The 21408-nt window shown below is 40.3% G+C and overlaps 1 protein-coding gene across 3 annotated transcripts in view; it reads left to right on the top strand.

Moving 5' to 3' along the window:
* LOC110493888 (solute carrier family 12 member 5) overlaps positions 1-21408 on the top strand; it is a 321210-nt gene that overhangs the window by 209192 nt on the left and 90610 nt on the right. For all 3 annotated transcript variants that reach the window (XM_036949870.1, XM_021568451.2, XM_036949871.1), the window contains exon 4: positions 2173-2319. In XM_036949870.1, the coding sequence (XP_036805765.1) occupies positions 2173-2319 (147 nt within the window). The remainder of the gene's footprint in view (positions 1-2172; positions 2320-21408) is intronic.

The following is a 21408-nucleotide window of genomic DNA, read 5'->3' on the forward strand; positions in this document are numbered from 1 at the left end:
ACTTTACTAGAGTACTTTACCACATTGGTGTGGAAGACATATTTGGCTAATACTCTCAGTGGTCAGGTTTGATACAGAACAACATAATATATTTAACAAACTGGATTCAGACCCGGGTCTCCTGCCTGCCACAAGACTGCACAATCCCGCTCGACTAAACCTAGTCTTCAGGTTTGCAGGCAATGTAACATTGTCTGCACAGTTTCAGCAGCATTTCTCAAGTGATGAGCTTTCTAATTGGAACTCTGCGTGTACACTTGGCTTGTTGTTCCTCGGGAAAATGAGAAAATAATTATGTTTGTGCGACTTTTTAAGACTCTCCAAACAGGCTCTTATTAATATCCGAAGCTCAGCTTTTCAAATCAAATTATATCAGACCCAGAATTTGCACGCTTAATATTCATTTAATGTCAGGAATTCATCAGGATGCCCTTTTTTTTCTCGTAGATGATTTCATTAAAAAGTCTACTTTCTCAACTCAACAGCTGCTGCCAGTTCAAGCCCCAGGAATGTTCTCTCGCATTAGTCAGTGCCCCCCAGGCCTGGAAAACTCTCAGAATTGCAGTTAAGAAGCATTAAAGTATCAAAGTTAACATTATGCTCAAGAAACCTCACAACCATCTCGTGTTGTGTTCTCAAGGTATTTTTGTCATCACTTTCAGCTCCATATTGGACAATGACTTCCCTTAAAGCCATTACTGCTTCAAAACACTTACAGGTACACACCAGACTGACACAGCAAAAACATTGTCTGTAGATAAGCCTATTTTAAAAGAGTTGTCGGCCAGCCCTCTTCACATCCTCATCGAGCCTATTCATCAGACTGGTAGTGATGTCACCATAGAAATAGAATCACTAGAATAGGCCTTCCTCCTGGGACTACTTCCTGCTTTACTCCTAGATTGAAGATGACAAACATTAAGACAACGGGTTTCTGATATCTCATAACTCTTTGCAACAACAGGACCAGCTATGCTATGCAACGGCACTGGTAGCTAGCAACGGTGCTGGTCACAGATTTGTGACGACGCTGTCGTAACCTGTATATTTTCGACCTAGCTGTACTCCTATGGGTACAACCTAAATAGCCACCAGTCCAAGAATTGTGACATCATTGACTTGTTAAGGGACTTCCGTTCTAGTGATTATATTTCTGTGGATGTCACAGCCATTTAAAATTACAGATTGTGCTGTAATTATATCTATTGAATTGCCTCAATTGAGGTTAATTGTCATGGAGTATGATTTTGAAGTTTGACATTTACAGTGATTTTTACATTATCAAGAGCATATCATAAATGATTCTTTCTGCAAGGAAGCTGTGTTCCACCCATTTTGAACTAATTTCCTCACTATTTCCCCCCAGAGACTTTGGTTATGCATTCCAAGTAAAAGTGCTGAGATGCACCCCTAGTCTTTGATTTTAAATCTCATAAGAAATTTCCAGCGAGAGTCTGTTCACTCACTTAGGATCACCACTGGATATTGGGACAATTATGTTTTATTGGACCAAGTTGTCCTTGAGCTGGAAATGAATATGACTCCATTATGCATGCGGGTCAACTGTGGCGCACTTCAACTGTAACACACTCACACGTACGCACACACACATGCACACACACAAGCACACACACCTAGCCAACCATGCACACATAGACACATACAGCCCCACAAACACACACACACACCACATAAAACACATCCCAAAAAACAGGAGGAGAAACTGCCCATTAATAAATCTAGCAAACAACACAGAGCCTCTCCACCCATCTAGTATCAGTAATTGCAGTCCATGGGTTGGCCTTAAAACTCTGTCAATGTGCCATCCAGCTCCTAGACCATTCATTCCCATGGGAGGAAAGAAAATATACAAATACTCTATGGAAAAACAGAATAGTATCAGGGTGATTTTAATAGACTGCCATATTGCACCCGGGGTAAGAATTACTCACTGACTCTTGGTGGTGCTGTAGTCCTAGTGGACTGTGTAGGGTTGTAACTTTCCCAGAATTCCCAGGTTTCCCTGAAATTCTCGTCTGAGAAATCCTTGGCTATGGTTACTTGTCGCGTGGTTCACACATCCATATCTGTTACAAAAGCATATAATAAACCAGTCATTAAAGACCCCATGTCCCTAAAGTGTGTGTCCACTTCCTCTTCCCCTCCAATCAGGCTCCAGCGCTGGGGACCCTGATGGGAGTGTACCTCCCATGCATCCAGAACATCTTCGGGGTGATCCTGTTCCTGCGGATGACCTGGATGGTCGGCATCGGAGGAGTAATTGGCTCCTTCATCATCGTCTTCATGTGCTGTTCCACTGTAAGTACCTGTGTTCGAATCTGAGACACCTACATGCAGGGATGGAAATTAAGCTTGCACGCTAGCCTGTGGCTAGTACTTTTTAGACCAAATTAGTACAAATTGCAGTCTACTAGCCAGTGCCCAAAATCCTTAACTTCCATCCCTGCCTGCATGTAATTAGACTGTGTTAGCTAAAGTCTAGGCATTCTAACCTCTACAGGATGAGTGTCCCCAAACCGGGACGGTTGTTGCTAGCGTGCGCTAATGTGACTAGAATTCCGGGACATAGTCATGTCTGATATGGGCAGAAAACTTAAATTCGTGTTAATCTAACTGCAGTGTCCAATTAACAGTAGCTATTACAGTGAAAAAATTCCATGCTATTGTTTGAGGAGAAAAAACTTTTATCACGGCAACTGGTTTGATACATTCACCTCTGAAGGTAAATAATGTACTTACATTCAGTAATCTTGCTCTGATTTGTCATCCCAGAGATAAAATGTAGCATAGTTTTGTTTGATAAAATCCATTCTTATGTTCAAATGTAGGAACTGGGGTCTACAGTTTGACCCCACTGCTGTCTCTGGCTCCACAACCACCCCGCCCGGCCATCTAGATGTGTGAAAGTTAGTGTATAAGCTAATGATCCATCATGTATGACACTCCTGGGAGTGTGTAAGCTTACATTTTTTATTACCATAGTATTTTTGTATGTTCTCTATAGTTATGTACTTGAAAATGTATCAATTAACCAATTTGGCACATTTGGGCAAACTCCTGGCAGACTTGATTCAAAATATTGTGCGGTAATGTAATTCTTCCCTCGATCCGTCTGAAACTTTCCACACACACTGCTGTCATCTGGTGGCCAAAAGCTATATTACACATAGACTCCTATCTGAAAGAATGGACTTTCTCTTGCATTTCAAAGATGATGGAACAAAAAAACAAAAGAAAAAAAGCTGCATGTTTTTTTTGTTTGTATTATCTTTTACCAGATCTAATGTGTTATATTCTCCTACATGAATTTCACATTTCCACAAACTTCAAAGTGTTTCCCTTCAAATGGTATCAAGACTATGCATATCCTTGCTTCATTTCAGGTGAAAATTTAAAAAAGGTTACGATCCTTTGTCAATGCCTTCATGTGCTGTTACACTGTAAGTGTCTTTCAAATCAGTGCAGCAATATCTAATAAGTCATCTAACAATTCCACAACAACTACCTAATACACATAAATCTAAGTAAATAAATTGAATAAGAATATATACATATAAATATATGGATGAGCAATGACCGAGCGGCATAGGCAAGATGCAATAGATGGTATAAATGACAGTATATACATATGAGATGAGTAATACAAGATATGTAAACATTATTAAAGTGGCATTATTAAAGTGACTAGTGATCCATTTATTAAAGTGGCAAATGATTTCAAGTCTGTATGTAGGCAGCAGCCTCACTGTGTCTGTGTTACTCATGGGTTTGGGGGGTTGAATTTGGGGGTGGATTGCATGCTAGACTGTATTAGACTGATGATCTAAAGCCTATGCTCCTTTGTTAATGTCTTCATGTGCTGTTTCACCCTAACTACAGTGCCTTCAGAAAGTATGTACACCTCTTGACTTTTTCCACATTTTGTTGAGTTACAGGCTGAATAAAACATGTATTAAATGACAATTTCGTGTCACTGGCCTAACCACAATACCCTATAATGTCAAAGTGTTTTTTTTTTTTTTTACAAATTAAATATAAATGAAAGGCTGAAATGTCTTAAGTCAATAAGTATTCAACCCCTTTACTATGGCAAGCCTAAATAAGTTCAGAAGTACACATTTACTTAACAAGTCACATAATAAATTGCATGGACTGATTTTTGAATGACTACCTCATCTCTGTACCCCACACATACAGTTCTGTATCCCACACATCTGTAAGGTCCCTCAGTCGAGCATTACATTTAAAACACAGATTCAACCACAAAGACCAGTGAGGTTTTCCAATGCCTCACAAAGAAGGGCACCTATTGGTAGATGGGTAAAACAAAGCAGACAATGAATATCCCTTTGAGCATGGTGAAGTTATTAATTACACTTTGGATGGTGTATCAATACACCCAGTCACTACTAAGATACAGGCATCCTTCCTAACTCAGTTGCCGAAGAGGAAGGAAACCGCTCAGGGATTTCACCATGAGGCCAATGGTGACTTTAAAACAGTTACAGAGTTTAATGACTGTGATAAGAGATGGATCAAAAACATTGTAGTTACTCCACAATACTAACCTATATGACAGAGTGAAAAGAAGGAAGCTATTCCAAAACATGCACCCTGTTTTCAATAAGGCACTAAAGTATACAAGAAACAAACTTTATGTCCTGAAATCAAGCGTTATATTTGGGGCAAATACAACACAACACAACATTAGTGAGTACCACTCTCCATATTTTCAAGCATGGTGGAGGCTGCATCATGTCAAGGGTATGCTTGTCATCGGCAAAACTAGTGATTTTGTTTTGGGATAAAAATGAATGGAATAGAGCCAAGCACATGCAAAATCCTAGAGGAAAACCTGGTTCAGTCTGCTCTCCAAAAGACACTGGGAGACAAATTCACCTTTCAGTTGCTTACCAAGATGACATTGAATGTTTCTGAGTGCCCTAGTTACAATTTTGAATTAAATCAGATTTAAAATCTATGTCACGACTTGAAAATAGCTGTCTAGCAATGGTCAAAAACCAACTTGACAGAGCTTGAAGAATTTTGAAAATAATAAAGTGCAAATATTGTACATCAGAGGTGTGCAAAGCTCTTAAAGACTTACCCATAAAGACTCACAGCTGTAATCACTGCCAAAGGTGATTCTAACATGTATTGACTCGGGTGTGAATATTTATGTAAATTAGATATTTCCGTATTTAATTTTCAGTAAATTTGCTAAAATTTCCTAAAGCATGCTTTCACTTTGTCATTATGAGGTATTGTCTGTCGGTGGGTGAGAGAAAAATAATACATTTAATACATTTTGAATTCAAGCTGTAACACAACAAAATGTGGAATAGGACAAGGGGTATGAATACTTTCTGAAGGCACTGTATGTTTATTTACATATATATTAACATAACCTTTGCTCGGCTACGTAGCCCATTAAGAACTTTCCTTTTACAATAACAAACTGGATGGTTAAGAGGTGAACAGTTTTAAAAAAGTGACAATGTTTCCTAGCATCTATTGTCAGCACAACCATTTTTAGTGCTATTCACTTAGCACCGAACAAGGTGTCACTGAGCAGTGGCAGCTACAATATGATTGGGTTTGACTGTTTGACATGTGTTTGTCATAATACAGTACATCACATTGATTTCTCATGAATGACCTCAATGCATGATTCTCATTCTGCACTGCCAAAGAGAGGAGGTGCACTTACATATCCCAGTAGACCCCATTTTATTGCAAACATGTCAACTCATGTCAGCGCCAATCTTCTCTCTATGGGTTTGACCTTAGTTTTGATCCCATGAAATGTGATTTCAAGTTGTATTGATGGCTCGTTTAAAAGCAACCGAGTATTACACTGAACAAGAATGTAAACACAACATGTAAAGTGCTGGTCACATGTTTCATGAGTTTAAGTAAAAGATCCCAGAAATGTTCCTTACGCACAAGAAGCTTATTTATCTAAAATTTTGTGCACAAATTTGTTTACATCCCTGTTAGTAAGCATTTGATCCTTTGTCAAGATAATCTATCCACTTGACAGGTGTGGCATATCACAAAACTGATTAAACAGCATGATTATTACACATGTGCACCTTGTGCTGGGGACAATAAAGGCCACTCTAAAATGTGCAGTTTTGCACAATGCCACAGATGTTTCAAGTTTTGGGTGAGCATGCAATTTTTTAATAATGGATTTAATGGTGCTCCGTGCGATGTTCAAAGTTTCTGATATTTTTTTATAACCCAACCCTGTACTTCTCCACAACTTTATCCCTGGTCTATTTGGAGAGCTACTTGGTCTTCATGGTGCCGCTTGCTTGGTGGTGCCCCTTGCTTAGTGGTTTTGCAAACACTGGTTCCTTTCAGAACAGGTGTAAATATACTGAGATCATGTGACAGATCATGTGACACTTAGTTAGATTGCACACAGGTGGACTTTATTTAACTATGTGAAGGTAATTGGTTGCACCAGATCTTGTTTAGGGGCTTCATAGCAAAGGGGATGAATACATATGCACACACTGCTTTTCTGTTTAGATTTTTTTAAACATTTTAAACAAGTTATTTTTTAAATTTCCCTTCACCAACTTGAACTATTTTGTGTATGTCCATTACATGAAATCCAAATAAAAATCCATGTAAATTACAGGTTGTTATGCAACAAAATAGGTAAAAAACCAAGGTGGATGAATTATTTTGCAAGGCACTGTATAGTCTAATAGGCAAATAATTCTAAACATTGAGAAATACTAAAATGTCATCAATTACAAATTACATGAACCTCTCCTGGACTAGATTTTAAAATACTATGCCCTCCTGTTTGGCTGAAATTGAAAAAACATGACCCTCCCCATTTTCCTCAAAGTAACCATTCTGTCAATGTTGATCATTCCCTATACATGTATTTATAATGTACTTACTTACCCAGGAGCAAGCAAATTAATATAAAGTGAAATGGCATGTTTAATTACTTGGTGCTTACAATGTAACAACCTTTGTAGACAATAGGCTAACCAGGAGAAATAAAGGGACAAGAGAAAATTTATATCATTTTCAAACCATTCAAATATAATTCCCCATTTCAAACAAGCAATAACTATTTGTAAAATGTACTAACTAGATAGTAAAACGTACTAACACAGGTTGGTAAAGCTAGCTAGCATTTCCCAATTTTACACTAATGTAGCTAAGCACTGGCGCAATGTCAACACGTTTTCCAACTCTGTCAATAAATGTTACAAAATTGCCATGAAAGGTATAAAACATTTAGTTACCAATGTTATTTCACTATTTTGAGACTTAAGTTGCACTTTTGCACATTAAAAACCTTTATAAGCACAACAAATTAAGAGACAGAAATAGCTAAATGAAGATAGGCAGACATTTCTTATCCAGTACAAATCCCCAATCACACTTATTGGTGATGTCATGGCGATGTTGGCTAGCTAAGCTCATGTGCAGAAACACGTCATCATCGGGTCTAACGGCCGTCTCACACCGAACTGCTCATGTGGAGGCCGTCAAATCAAGAACAAGTTTTATTGGCACATACACCGGATAGGTACAGTGAAATGTGTTGTTTAACAGGGTCACCCATAGTTGTACGGTGGCCCTGGAGCAAATTAGGGCACATTGTTAGGTTTTTCACCTTGTCAAAGGCACTTGATATAAAGTTATTTTTTACAAAAATGAAAACGTGTCAGTTTGTCACTTTCTCAAGGTTGGAGTAATAACATGTTCAACTACTTAAGACATTGGCTCAAATCTAGGTTGTGCTTAAGATGTCAAGAAAATGAGCAACTAAGGAATAATTTTTCACTTCTCTCATTGACTTCTCAAACCCCAAACCCCAGCCTGGTCTGCTTGGTTTGTTTCGCAAGTGTTCCCGGAAGTCTTGCGATGTGCCTCTGGGTTTAGAAACTCAGTGGAAATAGCATGTGGCTTCCATTTTGGCTGCAGAGGAGAGTGTGAGAGGTCATTGTGACGTAATTTCCTGTGAACTCTCAAATCTCCAAAAACCCAAAAGAATCTCATGAAACATTTTGTGACATTGTACGTTTGCACATTCAAAATAAGAAAATAAGAAGCCAGAAGAGTGCTGGACTTGTCACCAGGAAATTGTCACACTGACCTCACACCTCTTACACTCTCTTCTGCAGCCAAAATGGAAGCCACATGCCAGTTTGGTCTCTTAATTTGTTGTGTTTATAATGGTTTGTAATGTGCAAAAATGTAATTGAAGTCTCAAAATAGTGAAATAGCATTGATTTTGTAACAACATTGTAATTACAGAGTTGGTTGTTAAGTACTGTCTTCTGGTTAGCCTATTGTCTGCTGTGGTTGTTACATTGTAACTATATTGTAATTATAAAGGTTATACCCTACTGGGTTTCACTTTACAAATACAAGTATATCCAATTTAACTACATTGTTCTTACATTACACCTGATTCAGTATAACCATTGAGCCAGATCATAACAAAGAAATAAACAAATTGAAAATGATCGGTAGCCATTGCATTACATGCGGATTCGATGGTAGTGGCACCTTGTAGTTTACATGTAACAAGGTCAGATTTTGGTTGCCGTTATTAACATGGTCAGTCAAAGGTGACTTTCAAACATGGAATTACAAAACATTAGTTACATAGTGGAACAAGAAATGTGTAATAACATCAGTAATTACATATGGGGATAACCTTCAGCAAGTGGATGTGTAATCCGTGTTTAATTGTGTAATAACTGATAATGCTACAACATTTTTACCAAGTAATTATATAGTAACACTTATGTAATTACTATGGTGTTACTACATTTATTACAGTTATTACAGTTATTACTGTTACATAGTAACATAAAATTCTTACCGGTTCTTAAATTGTTACCAGTTCTTTTCTGCATATGGATCTTTCTTTTGACACAAAACCCACTACTGGTGTGCGTGGCCAAAGAGCTCTATTTTTGTTATCCTCGCAAGGGGATAACCACATCGACGGGGCTGTTTTGGAACAGGTCAAGAGCTTCAAGTTCATCGGTGTCCACATCACTAAGGAACTAAAATGGTTCACACCTATCAACACAGTCGTGAAGAGGGCACGACAACGCCTCTTCCCCCTCAGGAGGCTGAAAAGATTTGGCATGGGCCCTCAGATCCTCAAGAAGTTCTACAGCTGCACCATTGAGATCATCTTGACTGCCTTCATCACCTCTTGGTATGGCAACTGTTTGGTATCCAACCTCAAGGCTCTACATAGGGTAATGTGTCCTGTCCAGTACATCACTGGGCCGAGCTTCCTGCCATCCAGGACCTCTATACCAGGCGGTGTCAGAGGAAAGCCCTAGACTCCAGCCACCCAAGTCATATACTGTTCTCTCTGCTACCGCTCGACAAGCGGTACCGATGCACCAAGACTGGAACCAACAGAAACCTGAACAGCTTCTACCCCCAAGCTATAAGAATGACTCCGGAATATCTGCATTTACCATTTTTGCACTAATCAATCAAATTTAAATCAAATTGATTTATAAAGCTCTTCTTACATCAGCTGATGTCACAAAGTGCTGTACAGAAACCCAGCCTAAAACTCCAAACAGCAAGCAATGCAGGTGTAGAAGCAAGGTGGCTCGGAAAAACTTCTTACAAATGCAGGAACCTAGTAAGAAACCTAGAGAGAATGAGGGGTGGCCAGTCCTCTTCTGGCTGGGCCCGGTGGAGATTATAACAACAGAACATGGCCAAAATGTTAAAATGTCAATAGGTGACCAGCAGGGTCAAATAATAATACTCACCGTGGTTGTCAAGGGTGCAACAGGTCAGCACCTCAGGAGTACATGTTAGTTGGCTTTTCATAGCCGATCACTCATAGTATCTCTACCGCACCTGCTGTCTCTAGAGAGTTGAAAACAGCAGGTCTGGGACAAGGTAGCACATCCAGTGAACAGGTCAGGGTTCCATAGCCGCAGGCAGAACAGTTGAAACTGGAGCAGCAGCGTGACCAGGTGGACTGGGGATAGCAAGGTGTCATCAGGCCAGGTAGTCACGAGGCATGGTCCTAGGGCTCAGGTCATCTAAGAGAGAGAGCGATAGAGAGAAAGATACTTTTTTGACTCATCACACACGATGCTGTTACTGTTTTATCTATCCCGTTGCCTAGTCACTTTATCCCTAAATACGGTGCATTCGTAAAGTATTCAGACCCCTTAAATTAAATTGATGGGCATGATTTGTAAAGGCACACACCTATCTATATAAGGTTCCACAGTTGAGAGTGCGGGTCAGAGCAAAATCCAAGCCACGAGGTCGAAGGAATTGTCCGTAGAGCTCCGAGACCGGATTGTGTTGAGGCACTGATCTGGTGAAGGGTACCAAAAAATGTCTGCAGCATTGAAGGTCCCCAAAAACACAGTGTCCTCTATCATTCTTAAATGGAAGAAATTTGGAACCTCCAAGACTCTTCCTAGAGCTGGTCACTCGGCCAAACTGAGCAATCGGGGGAGAAAGGCCTTGGTCAGGGAGGTGACGAAAAACCCGATGGTGACTCTATAAGAGATCCAGAGTTCCTCTGTGGAGATGGAGAACCTTCCAGAAGGACAACCATCTCTGCAGCACCCCACCAATTAGGCCTTTATGGTAGTGGCCAGAACACCAAGCCCGCTTGGAATTTGCCAAAAGGCCCCTAAAGGACTCTTAGACCATGAGAAACAAGATTCTCTGATCTGATGAAACCAAGATGAAACTTTTTTGGCCCGAATGCCAAGCGTCACGTCTGGAGGAAACCTGGCACCATCCCTATGGTGAAGCATGGTGGTGGCAGCATCATGCTGTGTGGATGTTTTTCAGTGGCAGGGACTGGGAGATTAGTCAGGATCGAGAGAAAGATGAATGGAGCAAAGTACAGAGACTGGGTCAGAGGTTCACCTTCCAACAGGACAATGACCCTAAGCACACAGCCAAGACAACACAGGAGTGGCTTCTGGACAAGTCTCTGAATGACCTTTAGTGACCCAGCCAGAGCCCAGACTTGAACCCGATCGAAAATCTCTGGAGATACCTGAAAATAGTGGTGCAGCGACGCTCCACATCCAACCTCACAGAGACAATCAGCAGAGAATAATGGGAGACACTCCCCAAATACAGGTTTGCCAAGCTTGTAGCGTCATACCCAAGAAGAGTCAAGGCTGTAATCGCTGCCCAAGGTGTTTCAACCCAGTACTGAGTAAAGGGTCTGAATACTTATGTAATTGTGATATTTATTTATTTTTATTTTTTATAAACTTGCAAAGATTTCTAAAAAATACTTTTTCCTTTGTCATTATGGAGTATTGTGTGTAGATTGGTGAGGGAAAAAAATATTTAATCAATTTTAGAATAAGGCTGTAACGTAACAAAATTCGTAAAAAGTCAAGGGGGTCTGAATACTTTCCTAATGCACTGTATAAATGTTATCAACATTATAAACAGAGGCAATCTAAATTGGTTCAGTCTGAACATCTCACTGTTAGTTTGGCATTGGTAGCTTAAGTGGTGTAGGAGGAGATACACGCCCAAATGTTCACATTTTCCACATATACTGTGCCTTCAGAAAGTATTCATACCCCTTGACTTTTTCCACATTTTGTAGTGTTACAGCCTGAAATCAAAATGGATTAAAACTATTTTGATTTTCACCCCCTACACACAATACCTCATAAATTGAAAACATGTTTCGTAATGTTTGCTAATTTATTTGAAATGAAATAGAAAAATATGACATTTTACATAAGTCAATACTTTATAGAAGCACATGTGTCAGCAATTCAGAGCTGTGGTCTTTCTGGATAAGTCTCTAAGAGCTTTCCAAACCTGGATTGTGCAACATTTGCCCATTTATTCTATTCAAAATTCTTCAAGCTCTGTGAAAATGGTTGTTGATCGTTGCTAGACAACCATTTTCATGTCTTGCCAGAGAGTTTCATGTCGGTTTAAGTCAAAACTGTAACATGGCCACTCGGGAATATACAATGTTGTCTTTGTACATTTGGTCTTGATTTTAAGGTTATTGTCCTAATGAAAGGTAAATGTGTCTCCCAGTATCTGAAAAACTCCTCAGTCCTTAATGAGTGCAAGCATACCCATAACATAATGCAGCCACCACTATGCTTGAAAATATTTAGAATGGAACCCTGTAATGTGTTGTATTGGATTTGCCCCAAACATAACACTTTGTATTCAGAACAAAAAGTGAATTGCTTTGCCAAAATGTTTTGCTTTATCGCTTTAGTGCCTTGTTGCAAACAGGATGCATGTTTTGGAATATTTATATTCTATACAGGCATCATTCTTTTCACTCTGTCAATTAGGTTAGTATTGTAGAGTGACTACAATGTTGTTGATCCATCCTCAGTGTTTTATTATCACAGCCACTAAACTCTCTGTTTTAAATTCACCATTGGCCTCATGGTGACATCACTGAGCAGTTTCCTTCCTCTCTGGCAACTGAGTTGGGAAGGATGCCTGTATCTTTGTAGTGACTGGGTGTATTGGTATACCATCCAAAGTGTAATCAATAACTTCACCATGCTCAAAGGTATATTCAATGTCTGCTTTTTTAAAACCTATATATCCAATAGGTGCCCTTCTTTGTGAGGCATTGGAAAACCTCCCTGGTCTTTGTGTTTGAATTGTGTTTGAAATTCACTGCTCGGCTGAGGGACCTTACAGATACAGTGGGGCAAAAAAGTATTTAGTCAGCCACCAATTGTGCAAGTTCTCCCACTTAAAAAGACGTAATTTTCATCATAGGTACACTTCAACTACGACAGACAAAATGAGAAAAAAAAATCCAGAAAATCACATTGTAGGATTTTTAATGAATTTATTTGCAAATTATGGTGGAAAATAAGTATTTGGTCAATAACAAAAGTTTATCTCAATACTTTGTTATATACCCTTTGTTGGTATGTCTTCACAAGGTTTTCACACACTGTTGCTGGTATTTTGGCCCATTCTTCCATGCAGATCTCCTCTAGAGCAGTGATGTTTTGGGGCTGTTGCTGGGCAACACGGACTTTCAACTCCCTCCAAAGATTTTCTATGGGGATGAGATCTGGAGACTGGCTAGGCCACTCCAGGACCTTGAAATGCTTCTTACGAAGCCACTCCTTCGTTGCCCGGGCGGTGTGTTTGGAATCATTGTCATGCTGATAGACTCAGCCATGTTTCATCTTCAATGCCCTTGCTGATGGAAGGAGGTTTTCACTCAAAATCTCACGATACACGGCCCCATTCATTCTTTCCTTTACACGGATCAGTCGTCCTGGTCCCTTTGCAGAAAAACAGCCCCAAAGCATGATGTTTCCACCCCCATGCTTCACTGTAGGTATGATGTTCTTTGGATGCAACTCAGCATTCTTTGTCCTCCAAACACGACGAGTTGAGTTTTTACCAAAATGTTCTATTTTGGTTTCATCTGACCATATGACATTCTCCCAATCTTCTTCTGGATCATCCAAATGCTCTCTAGCAAACTTCAGACGGGCCTGGACCTGTACTGGCTTAAGCAGGGGGACACGTCTGGCACTGCAGGATTTGAGTCCCTGGCGGCGTAGGCTTTGTTACTTTGGTCCCAGCTCTCTGCAGGTCATTCACTAGGTCCCCCTGTGTGGTTCTGGGATTTTTGCTCACCGTTCTTGTGATCATTTTGACCCCACGGGGTGAGATCTTTTGTGGAGCCCCAGATCGAGGGAGATTATCAGTGGTCTTGTATGTCTTCCATTTCCTAATAATTGCTCCCACAGTTGATTTCTTCAAACCAAGCTGCTTACCTATTGCAGAGTCAGTCTTCCCAGCCTGGTGCAGGTCTACAATTTTGTTTCTGGTGTCCTTTGACAGCTCTTTGGTCTTGGCCATAGTGGAGTTTGGAGTGTGACTGTTTGAGGTTGTGGACAGGTGTCTTTTATACTGCTAACAAGTTCAAACAGGTGCCATTAATACAGGTAACGAGTGGAGGGCAGAGGAGCCTCTTAAAGAAGAAGTTACAGGTCTGTGAGAGCCAGACATCTTGCTTGTTTGTAGGTGACCAAATACTTATTTTCCACCATAATTTGCAAATAAATTCAGTAAAAATCATACAATGTGATTTTCTGGATTTTTTTCTAATTTTGTCTGTCATAGTTGAAGTGTACCTATGATGAAAATTACAGGCCTCTCTTATCTTTTTAAGTGGGAGAACTTGGTGGCTGACTAAATACTTTTTTGCCCCACTGTAATTGTATGTGTGGGGTATAGAGATGAAGTAGTCATTCAAAAATCATGTTAAACACTATTATTGCACACAGAGCGAGACCATGTTACTTTGTTAAGCAAATTTTTACTCCTGAACTTATTTAGGCTTGCCATAACAAAGGGGTTGAATACTTATTGACTCAAGACATTTCAGCTTTTCATTTTCTATTTATTTGTAGAACTTTCGAAAAACAGAATTCCACTTTGACATGGGGTATTGGGTATAAATGAAGGCTGTAAATCAACAAAATGTGGAAAAAGTCAACGTGTGTGAATATTTTTGAAGGCGCTATAAGTCTATGGCAATTGTACTGCTATTGAAATGTATTGGGAGCTCATTTAAATATTGTTGTAGTACAAAAAGTGTAAGTAATATAGCACATTTTTTCTCTAACAATCTAAGTTAGTGCAGTCTGCACATTTGGAAGTTGGTTTTGTGTTAAGCTATTAAACGACTTAGTGAGCGGAATAAATCAAATAATAATATGAGTAAGAAAAAAAACTACAGTTGTTCATTGCTTTGCATGCACACCTAACTAGATGTTGGATGATATCTGTTCCCAGTGGGTGTTGATTGGATAATACATGTTAAATGGACTTTTTCCTCTTGTATTTCCTCCCTTAATCCTCCATATTGTTTGTGTTTATCAAGGATATATATTCCTTTCTATTTAAAATGTGCCATTTCATTTAAAGTATTACATTTGAAAGATAAATATGGGTAATGAAAAAGTATATTAACAGTCGGATGGTACAAGGACACAAATCCTCTGAGATGTAGATCAAAGCATGTTGAAAAAAGACCTGTGGAAAAGAGAACCCTGAACACACACACACACACACACACACACACACACACACACACACACACACACACACACACACACACACACACACGCGCACACACACGCACACACACACACACACACACACACACACACACACACTTTACCTATACTGACAGACACACACATATATGTAATGCACGCACATGCAGACTCTCTCTTACACACACCCTATTAGTCACACAGCTCAGTCCTGAACTCTGGCACGCTGGGGCTTGAGTGTGATCAGTCTCGGAGCAGCCCCCTCCTGTCTTCCCCTGAGCCCCTTACATAACTCAGCTAGTCTCTGAGCCTATCACATAGCAGATAAGGCAATGCAGGGGAGAGAGAATGCCACACTACATCAGCCAGGAGAGATTTGGTGTGTGTGTGTGTGTGTGTGTGTGTGTGTGTGTGTGTGTTCACACACATTTGTGTGTGGGGGTGTATGTCCATGCATGTGTGCGTGCAATGGTAGTAGGAGCAATCCATCTGAGTGTCTTCCCTCTCCCGTAACAGCCATATAAATAAGCTCTGCGCAGAGCACTCCCTTTACTGGCTGTGTTCTCAAACCAAAATAACTATCCCGCAATTGGTTCTGTTATCGTTTTCAGAACAGGTTGCGGCAAACATTTCTTCTGTTCTTTGATTTGATTTGAATCTCTTTCGGTCTCCATTTGGAAAAATCTTCAAAGAGTGCTTAAACATTAAAATACAATTGATAATACACTGCTCAAAAAAAATAAAGGGAACACTAAAATAACACATCCTAGATCTGAATGAATGAAATATTCCTATTAAATATTTTTGTCTTTACATAGTTGAATGTGCTGACAACAAAATCACACAAAAATTATCAATGGAAATCAAATTTATCAACCCATGGAGGTCTGGATTTGGAGTCACACTCAAAATTTAAGTGGAAAACCACACTACAGGCTGATCCAACTTTGATGTAATGTCCTTAAAACAAGTCAAAATGAGGCTCAGTAGTGTGTTTGGCCTCCACGTGCCTGTATGACCTCCCTACAACGCCTGGGCATGCTCCTGATGAGGTGGCGGATGGTCTCCTGAGGGATCTCCTCCCAGACCTGGACTAAAGCATCCGCCAACTCCTGGACAGTCTGTGGTGCAACGTGGCGTTGGTGGATGTTGCGAGGCATGATGTCCCAGATGTGCTCAATTGGATTCAGGTCTGGGGAATGGGCGGGCTAGTCCATAGCATCAATGCCTTCCTCTTGCAGGAACTGCTGACACACTCCAGCCACATGAGGTCTAGCATTGTCTTGCATTAGGAGGAACCCAGGGCCAACCGCACCAGCATATGGTCTCACAAGGGGTCTGAGGATCTCATCTCCGTACTTAATGGCAGTCAGGCTACCTCTGGCGAGCACATGGAGGGTTGTGCGGCCCCCCAAAGAAATGCCACCCCACACCATGACTGACCCACCGCCAAACCGGTCATGCAGGAGGATGTTGCAGGCAGCAGAACGTTCTCCACGGCGTCTCCAGACTGTCACGTCTGTCACATGTGCTCAGTGTGAACCTGCTTTCATCTGTGAAGAGCACAGGGCGCCAGTGGCGAATTTGCCAATCTTGGTGTTCTCTGGCAAATGAAAAACGTCCTGCACGGTGTTGGGCTTAAGCACAACCCCCACCTGTGGACGTCGGGCCCTCATACCACCCTCATGGAGTCTGTTTCTGACCGTTTGAGCAGACACATGCACATTTGTGGCCTGCTGGAGGTCATTTTGCAGGGCTCTGGCAGTGCTCCTCCTGCTCCTCCTTGCACAAAGGCGGAGGTAGCGGTCCTGCTGCTGGGTTGTTGCCCTCCTACGGCCTCCTCCACGTCTCCTGATGTACTGGCCTGTCTCCTGGTAGTGCCTCCATGCTCTGGACACTACGCTGACAGACACAGCAAACCTTCTTGCCACAGCTCGCATTGATGTGCCATTCTGGATGAGCTGCACTACCTGAGCCACTTGTGTGGGTTGTACACTCCGTCTCATGCTACCACTAGAGTGAAAGCACCGCCAGCATTCAAAAGTGACCAAAACATCAGCCAGGAAGCATAGGAACTGAGAAGTGGTCTGAGGTCACCACCTGCAGAACCACTCCTTTATAGGGGGTGTCTTGTTAATTGCCTATAATTTCCACCTGTTGTCTATTCCATTTGCACAACAGCATGTGAAATTTATTGTCAATCAGTGTTGCTTCCTAAGTGGACAGTTTGATTTCACAGAAGTGTGATTGACTTGGAGTTACATTGTGTTGTTTAAGTGTTCCCTTTTTTTTTGAGCAATGTACAATCACATTTTCACATATAACATACTGTTACAAACAACAAACATAATACACTGACATATTGATCAGATAAATACACTGACATATTGATCAGATAAATACTCTAACAGGCTGAAAAGATACAGTAGATTGGTTCCTTGATCTACCATAGTCATGCACAACCTTCCAATGTATTATATTTAAATGGTTCTAAAGTATTGTTTGAATTTATATATTGAACGGTTTCCAGTTTGCTCAAAAAAGTATTACATGTATTTATTGCTCTGAATCTAAATGTTATTTTGCCTATTCCTCTTTTCTGCTCTTTTCTTTCTTATGTACAATTTATTTCTAGTATTGACTGAATGTCTGTCTCTTACCAACTGAATACTGTTGTGAATAGGCCGTTTTAAATGGTGTACATTGTGAAATTAAATAAACATGTTTTTTTAAATTACAGTGCATTCGGAAAGTATTCAGACCCCTTGACTTTTTCCACATTTTGTTATGTTAGTCTTATTCTAAAATTTATGAAATAGTTTTTTTCCCTCATCAATCTACACACAATAGCCCATAATGACAAAGCATAAACAGGTTTAGACATTTTTGCAAATTTTGCACGTTTACATAAGTATTCAGACCCTTTACTCAGTTCTTTGTTGAAGCACCTTTGGCAGCAATTACAGCCTCGACACTTCTTGGGTATGACACTACAAGCTTGGCACACCTGTATTTGGGGAGTTTCTCCCATTCTTCTCTGCAGATCCTCTCAAGCTCTGTGAGAGATGTTCGATCGGGTTCGGCCTCTGTCTGAGCCACTCAAAGACATTCAGAGACTTGTCCCGAAACCACTCCTGTGTTGTCTTGGCTGTGTGCTTAGGGTTTTGGTCCTATTGGATGGTGAACCTTTGCCTCAGTCTGAGGTCTTGAGCGCTCTGGAGCAGGTTTTCATCAAGGATCTCTCTGTACTTTGCTCCATTCATCTTTCCCTCGATCCTGACTAGTCTCCCAGTTCCTGTCGCTGAAAAACATCCCCACAGATTGATGCTGCCACCACCATGCTTCACAGTAGGGATGGTGCCAGGTTTCCTCCAGACGTGATGCTTGGCATTCCGGCGGAAGAGTTCAATCTTGGTTCCATCAGACCAGAGAATCTTGTTTCTCGTGGTCTGAGAGTCCTTTAGGTGCCTTTTGGCAAACTCCAAGCGGGCTGTCATGTGCCTTTTAGTGAGGAGTAGCTTCTATCTGGCCACTCTACCATAAAGGTCTGATTGGTGGAGTGCTGCAGAGCGGGTTACTTCTGGAAGGTTCTACCATCTACACAGAGGAACTCTGGAGCTCTGTCAGAGTGAACATCAGATTATTGGTCACCTCTCTGACCAAGGTCTTTCTCCCCTGATTGCTCAATTTGGCCAGACGGCCAGCTCTTGGAAGAGTCTTGGTGGTTCTGAACTTCTTCCATTTAAGAATGATGGATACCACTGTGTTCTTGGGGACCTTCAATGCTGCAGAAATGTTTTGGTACCTTTCCCCAGATCTGTGCCTAGACACAATCCTGTCTCGGAGCTCTACGTCCAATTCCTTTGACCTCATGGCTTGTTTTTTTTCTGACATGCAATGTCAACTGTTGGACCCTTTATAGACAACTGTGTGACTTTCCAAATCATTCCCAATCAATTGAATTTACCACAGGTGGACTCCAATCAAGTTGTAGAAACATCTCAAGGATGATCAATGGAAACAGGATGCACCTGAGCTCAATTTCGAGTCTCATAGCAAAGGGTCTGAATATTTATGGTAATGCGGTGTTTCATGGTTATTTTTGCAAAATTTTCTAAAAACCTGTTTTCACTTTGTCCTTATGGGGTATTGTGTGTAGATTGGTGAGGAAAATGTTATATTTAACCAATTTTAGAATAAGGCTGTAGCTTAATAAAGTGTGGAAAAAGGGAAGAGGTCTGAATACTTTCCAAATGCACTGTGTCTTGTTGATTGATGACCACCCAAGACCATTGTGACTTCAACAGAATAATCGTATATCCACCTTAAAACAATCCTTGCCTCCTAATCTCACTTGCTTTTCCCGAGACCACAGCACATTAGTTCACCTGACTCCCAATTAATGTTTGGGTTATTTGTTAAGAATTTTTCCCTGTAAATATTTAGCTATCCTTATGATCCTAAAAGCAGTTTTTGTACTTATTTTTTTATATATTAGTTATTTGAGATGACCACGATACGCAGTTGTCTTGCTGCACCCCTAGTAGTTTGGTTTCTGCCATTTCCTCAATTTGTACTCCCCTCATTCTTAATCACATCATATGTTGTGTTGGCCTTTTCCTTGTGGAACAGACTAATATAACCTTGGTTTTCTTGGCGTTCAAAACAAGTTTGTTCCGGCAAACCTACTCTCGGATGTTTCCCAGATCGACTTGTAGAGCTTGCTGTACCAGTTGAACCGATTGTCTTGCTGTATAAATTGTAGTATCATCTGCAAATATAGTATCTTGAGTTTCAGATAAGGCATAAGGAAGGTTGTTGGTATATTTTAAGTAAAGAAGTGGCCCAAGGCAGCTGCCCTGCGGTATTCCACAGTTTAAAGCATGAGGGGAAAAAAACAACCCATTTGATATAGGTGGACTGTTTCCTCTCAGTTGGATAGCAAAGCTGCCTCCTTAAACCCATAATGCAATAATTTTGTCAAAAATATTTAATTATCCACTAAATCACATTCTGCACTGAAATATAAAAATAGTAAACCCACAAACCTGCCATTATCCATAGCACTGAGCCACTGGTCAGGCATGTCAACCAATGTAGTGGTAGTGGAATGGTTTTTGCGATATGCATGCTGATTGGCTGTGATCATATCATTATTTTACATGTTATCCCATGTTTGTCTACGCACAATACCCTCCAATATCTTACTGAGTGAAGGGAGTAGACTGATTGGTCGACTATTGGCAGGAGTAATGGGTTCTTTGCTCTCTTTCTGGATTGGACACAGCTTAGCATGCTTCCATACATTTGGAAATGTCCCCTTTTCCAGTGATCAATTTCATATGTATTTCAGTGAAGCTGCAATCTGGGGAGCAACATAACGAAGTAAAACATTTTCCATAAAATCATATAACCCGTAGATTTACCATTGGGTAATGACTTCAATAGTTTTAACATTCCCTCTACTGACACCAATGGTAGACTAAATTAGCAGTTTTTTTTGCTCATAATATGATCATCAATCCATTGGACAACAGCTTGTTTGGAAGAATGGTGTTACATTATCTCTCAGTAAATTTGTTGTCTTTGTAAAAAATCATCTGGAAATAAAATTGGCAATATCAGCTACTTTTGTTATTATTCTCCCATCAAGCTGCACACTAGATGGGCATGATGAGACAGATGCACCTTTGAGATAGATGTACCCAGTTAAGTAAGCCCTTAATTATATTCCATACCTTTTTTGAATCATTTTGTACAATCAATAAATGCATTTTTGTAAAAAAAAAAAAAAGATGTTTTCATATGATTTAATTTAACTGCATTTTTAGGTAGTGTTCTATAATTATGTTCATCAATTCCCTGTTTATATTTGGCTGCTAAGACTTTTGGCATGTTTATGCCTCACCCAGTTCATCATCAATCCATGGAGATGGACAAGCCCAAACTGTACTCTTTCTTACATGATGGTCCATTACCCCAGTGATTTAAATAATCCTCTGGATAAATCAGCTCCCAGTGTAGAGCAGCCAAATCATTTTGAAATTACTCATGATTAAATGTTAAAAGATTTCTCTTGACCACAATCCTTATGGGTTTCTTTGGAACCTTGGTGTTCATGGTGGTGGTCACAATATTAGGGTCTGTCCAGGCTACTGGCATTGATTTGGTCTTTAAGCATTGCAATGGAATATTACAGAAGATCAGATCAATGCACATTTCTGAACGGTGACCAAACTTAGTTGATAATCTAGTAGTGTCATTAACCATGTGTTTCAAACCACAACTCTCGACA

Source organism: Oncorhynchus mykiss, chromosome 17 (assembly GCF_013265735.2).
Source record: "Oncorhynchus mykiss isolate Arlee chromosome 17, USDA_OmykA_1.1, whole genome shotgun sequence".
Classification (NCBI taxonomy): Eukaryota; Metazoa; Chordata; class Actinopteri; order Salmoniformes; family Salmonidae; genus Oncorhynchus; species Oncorhynchus mykiss.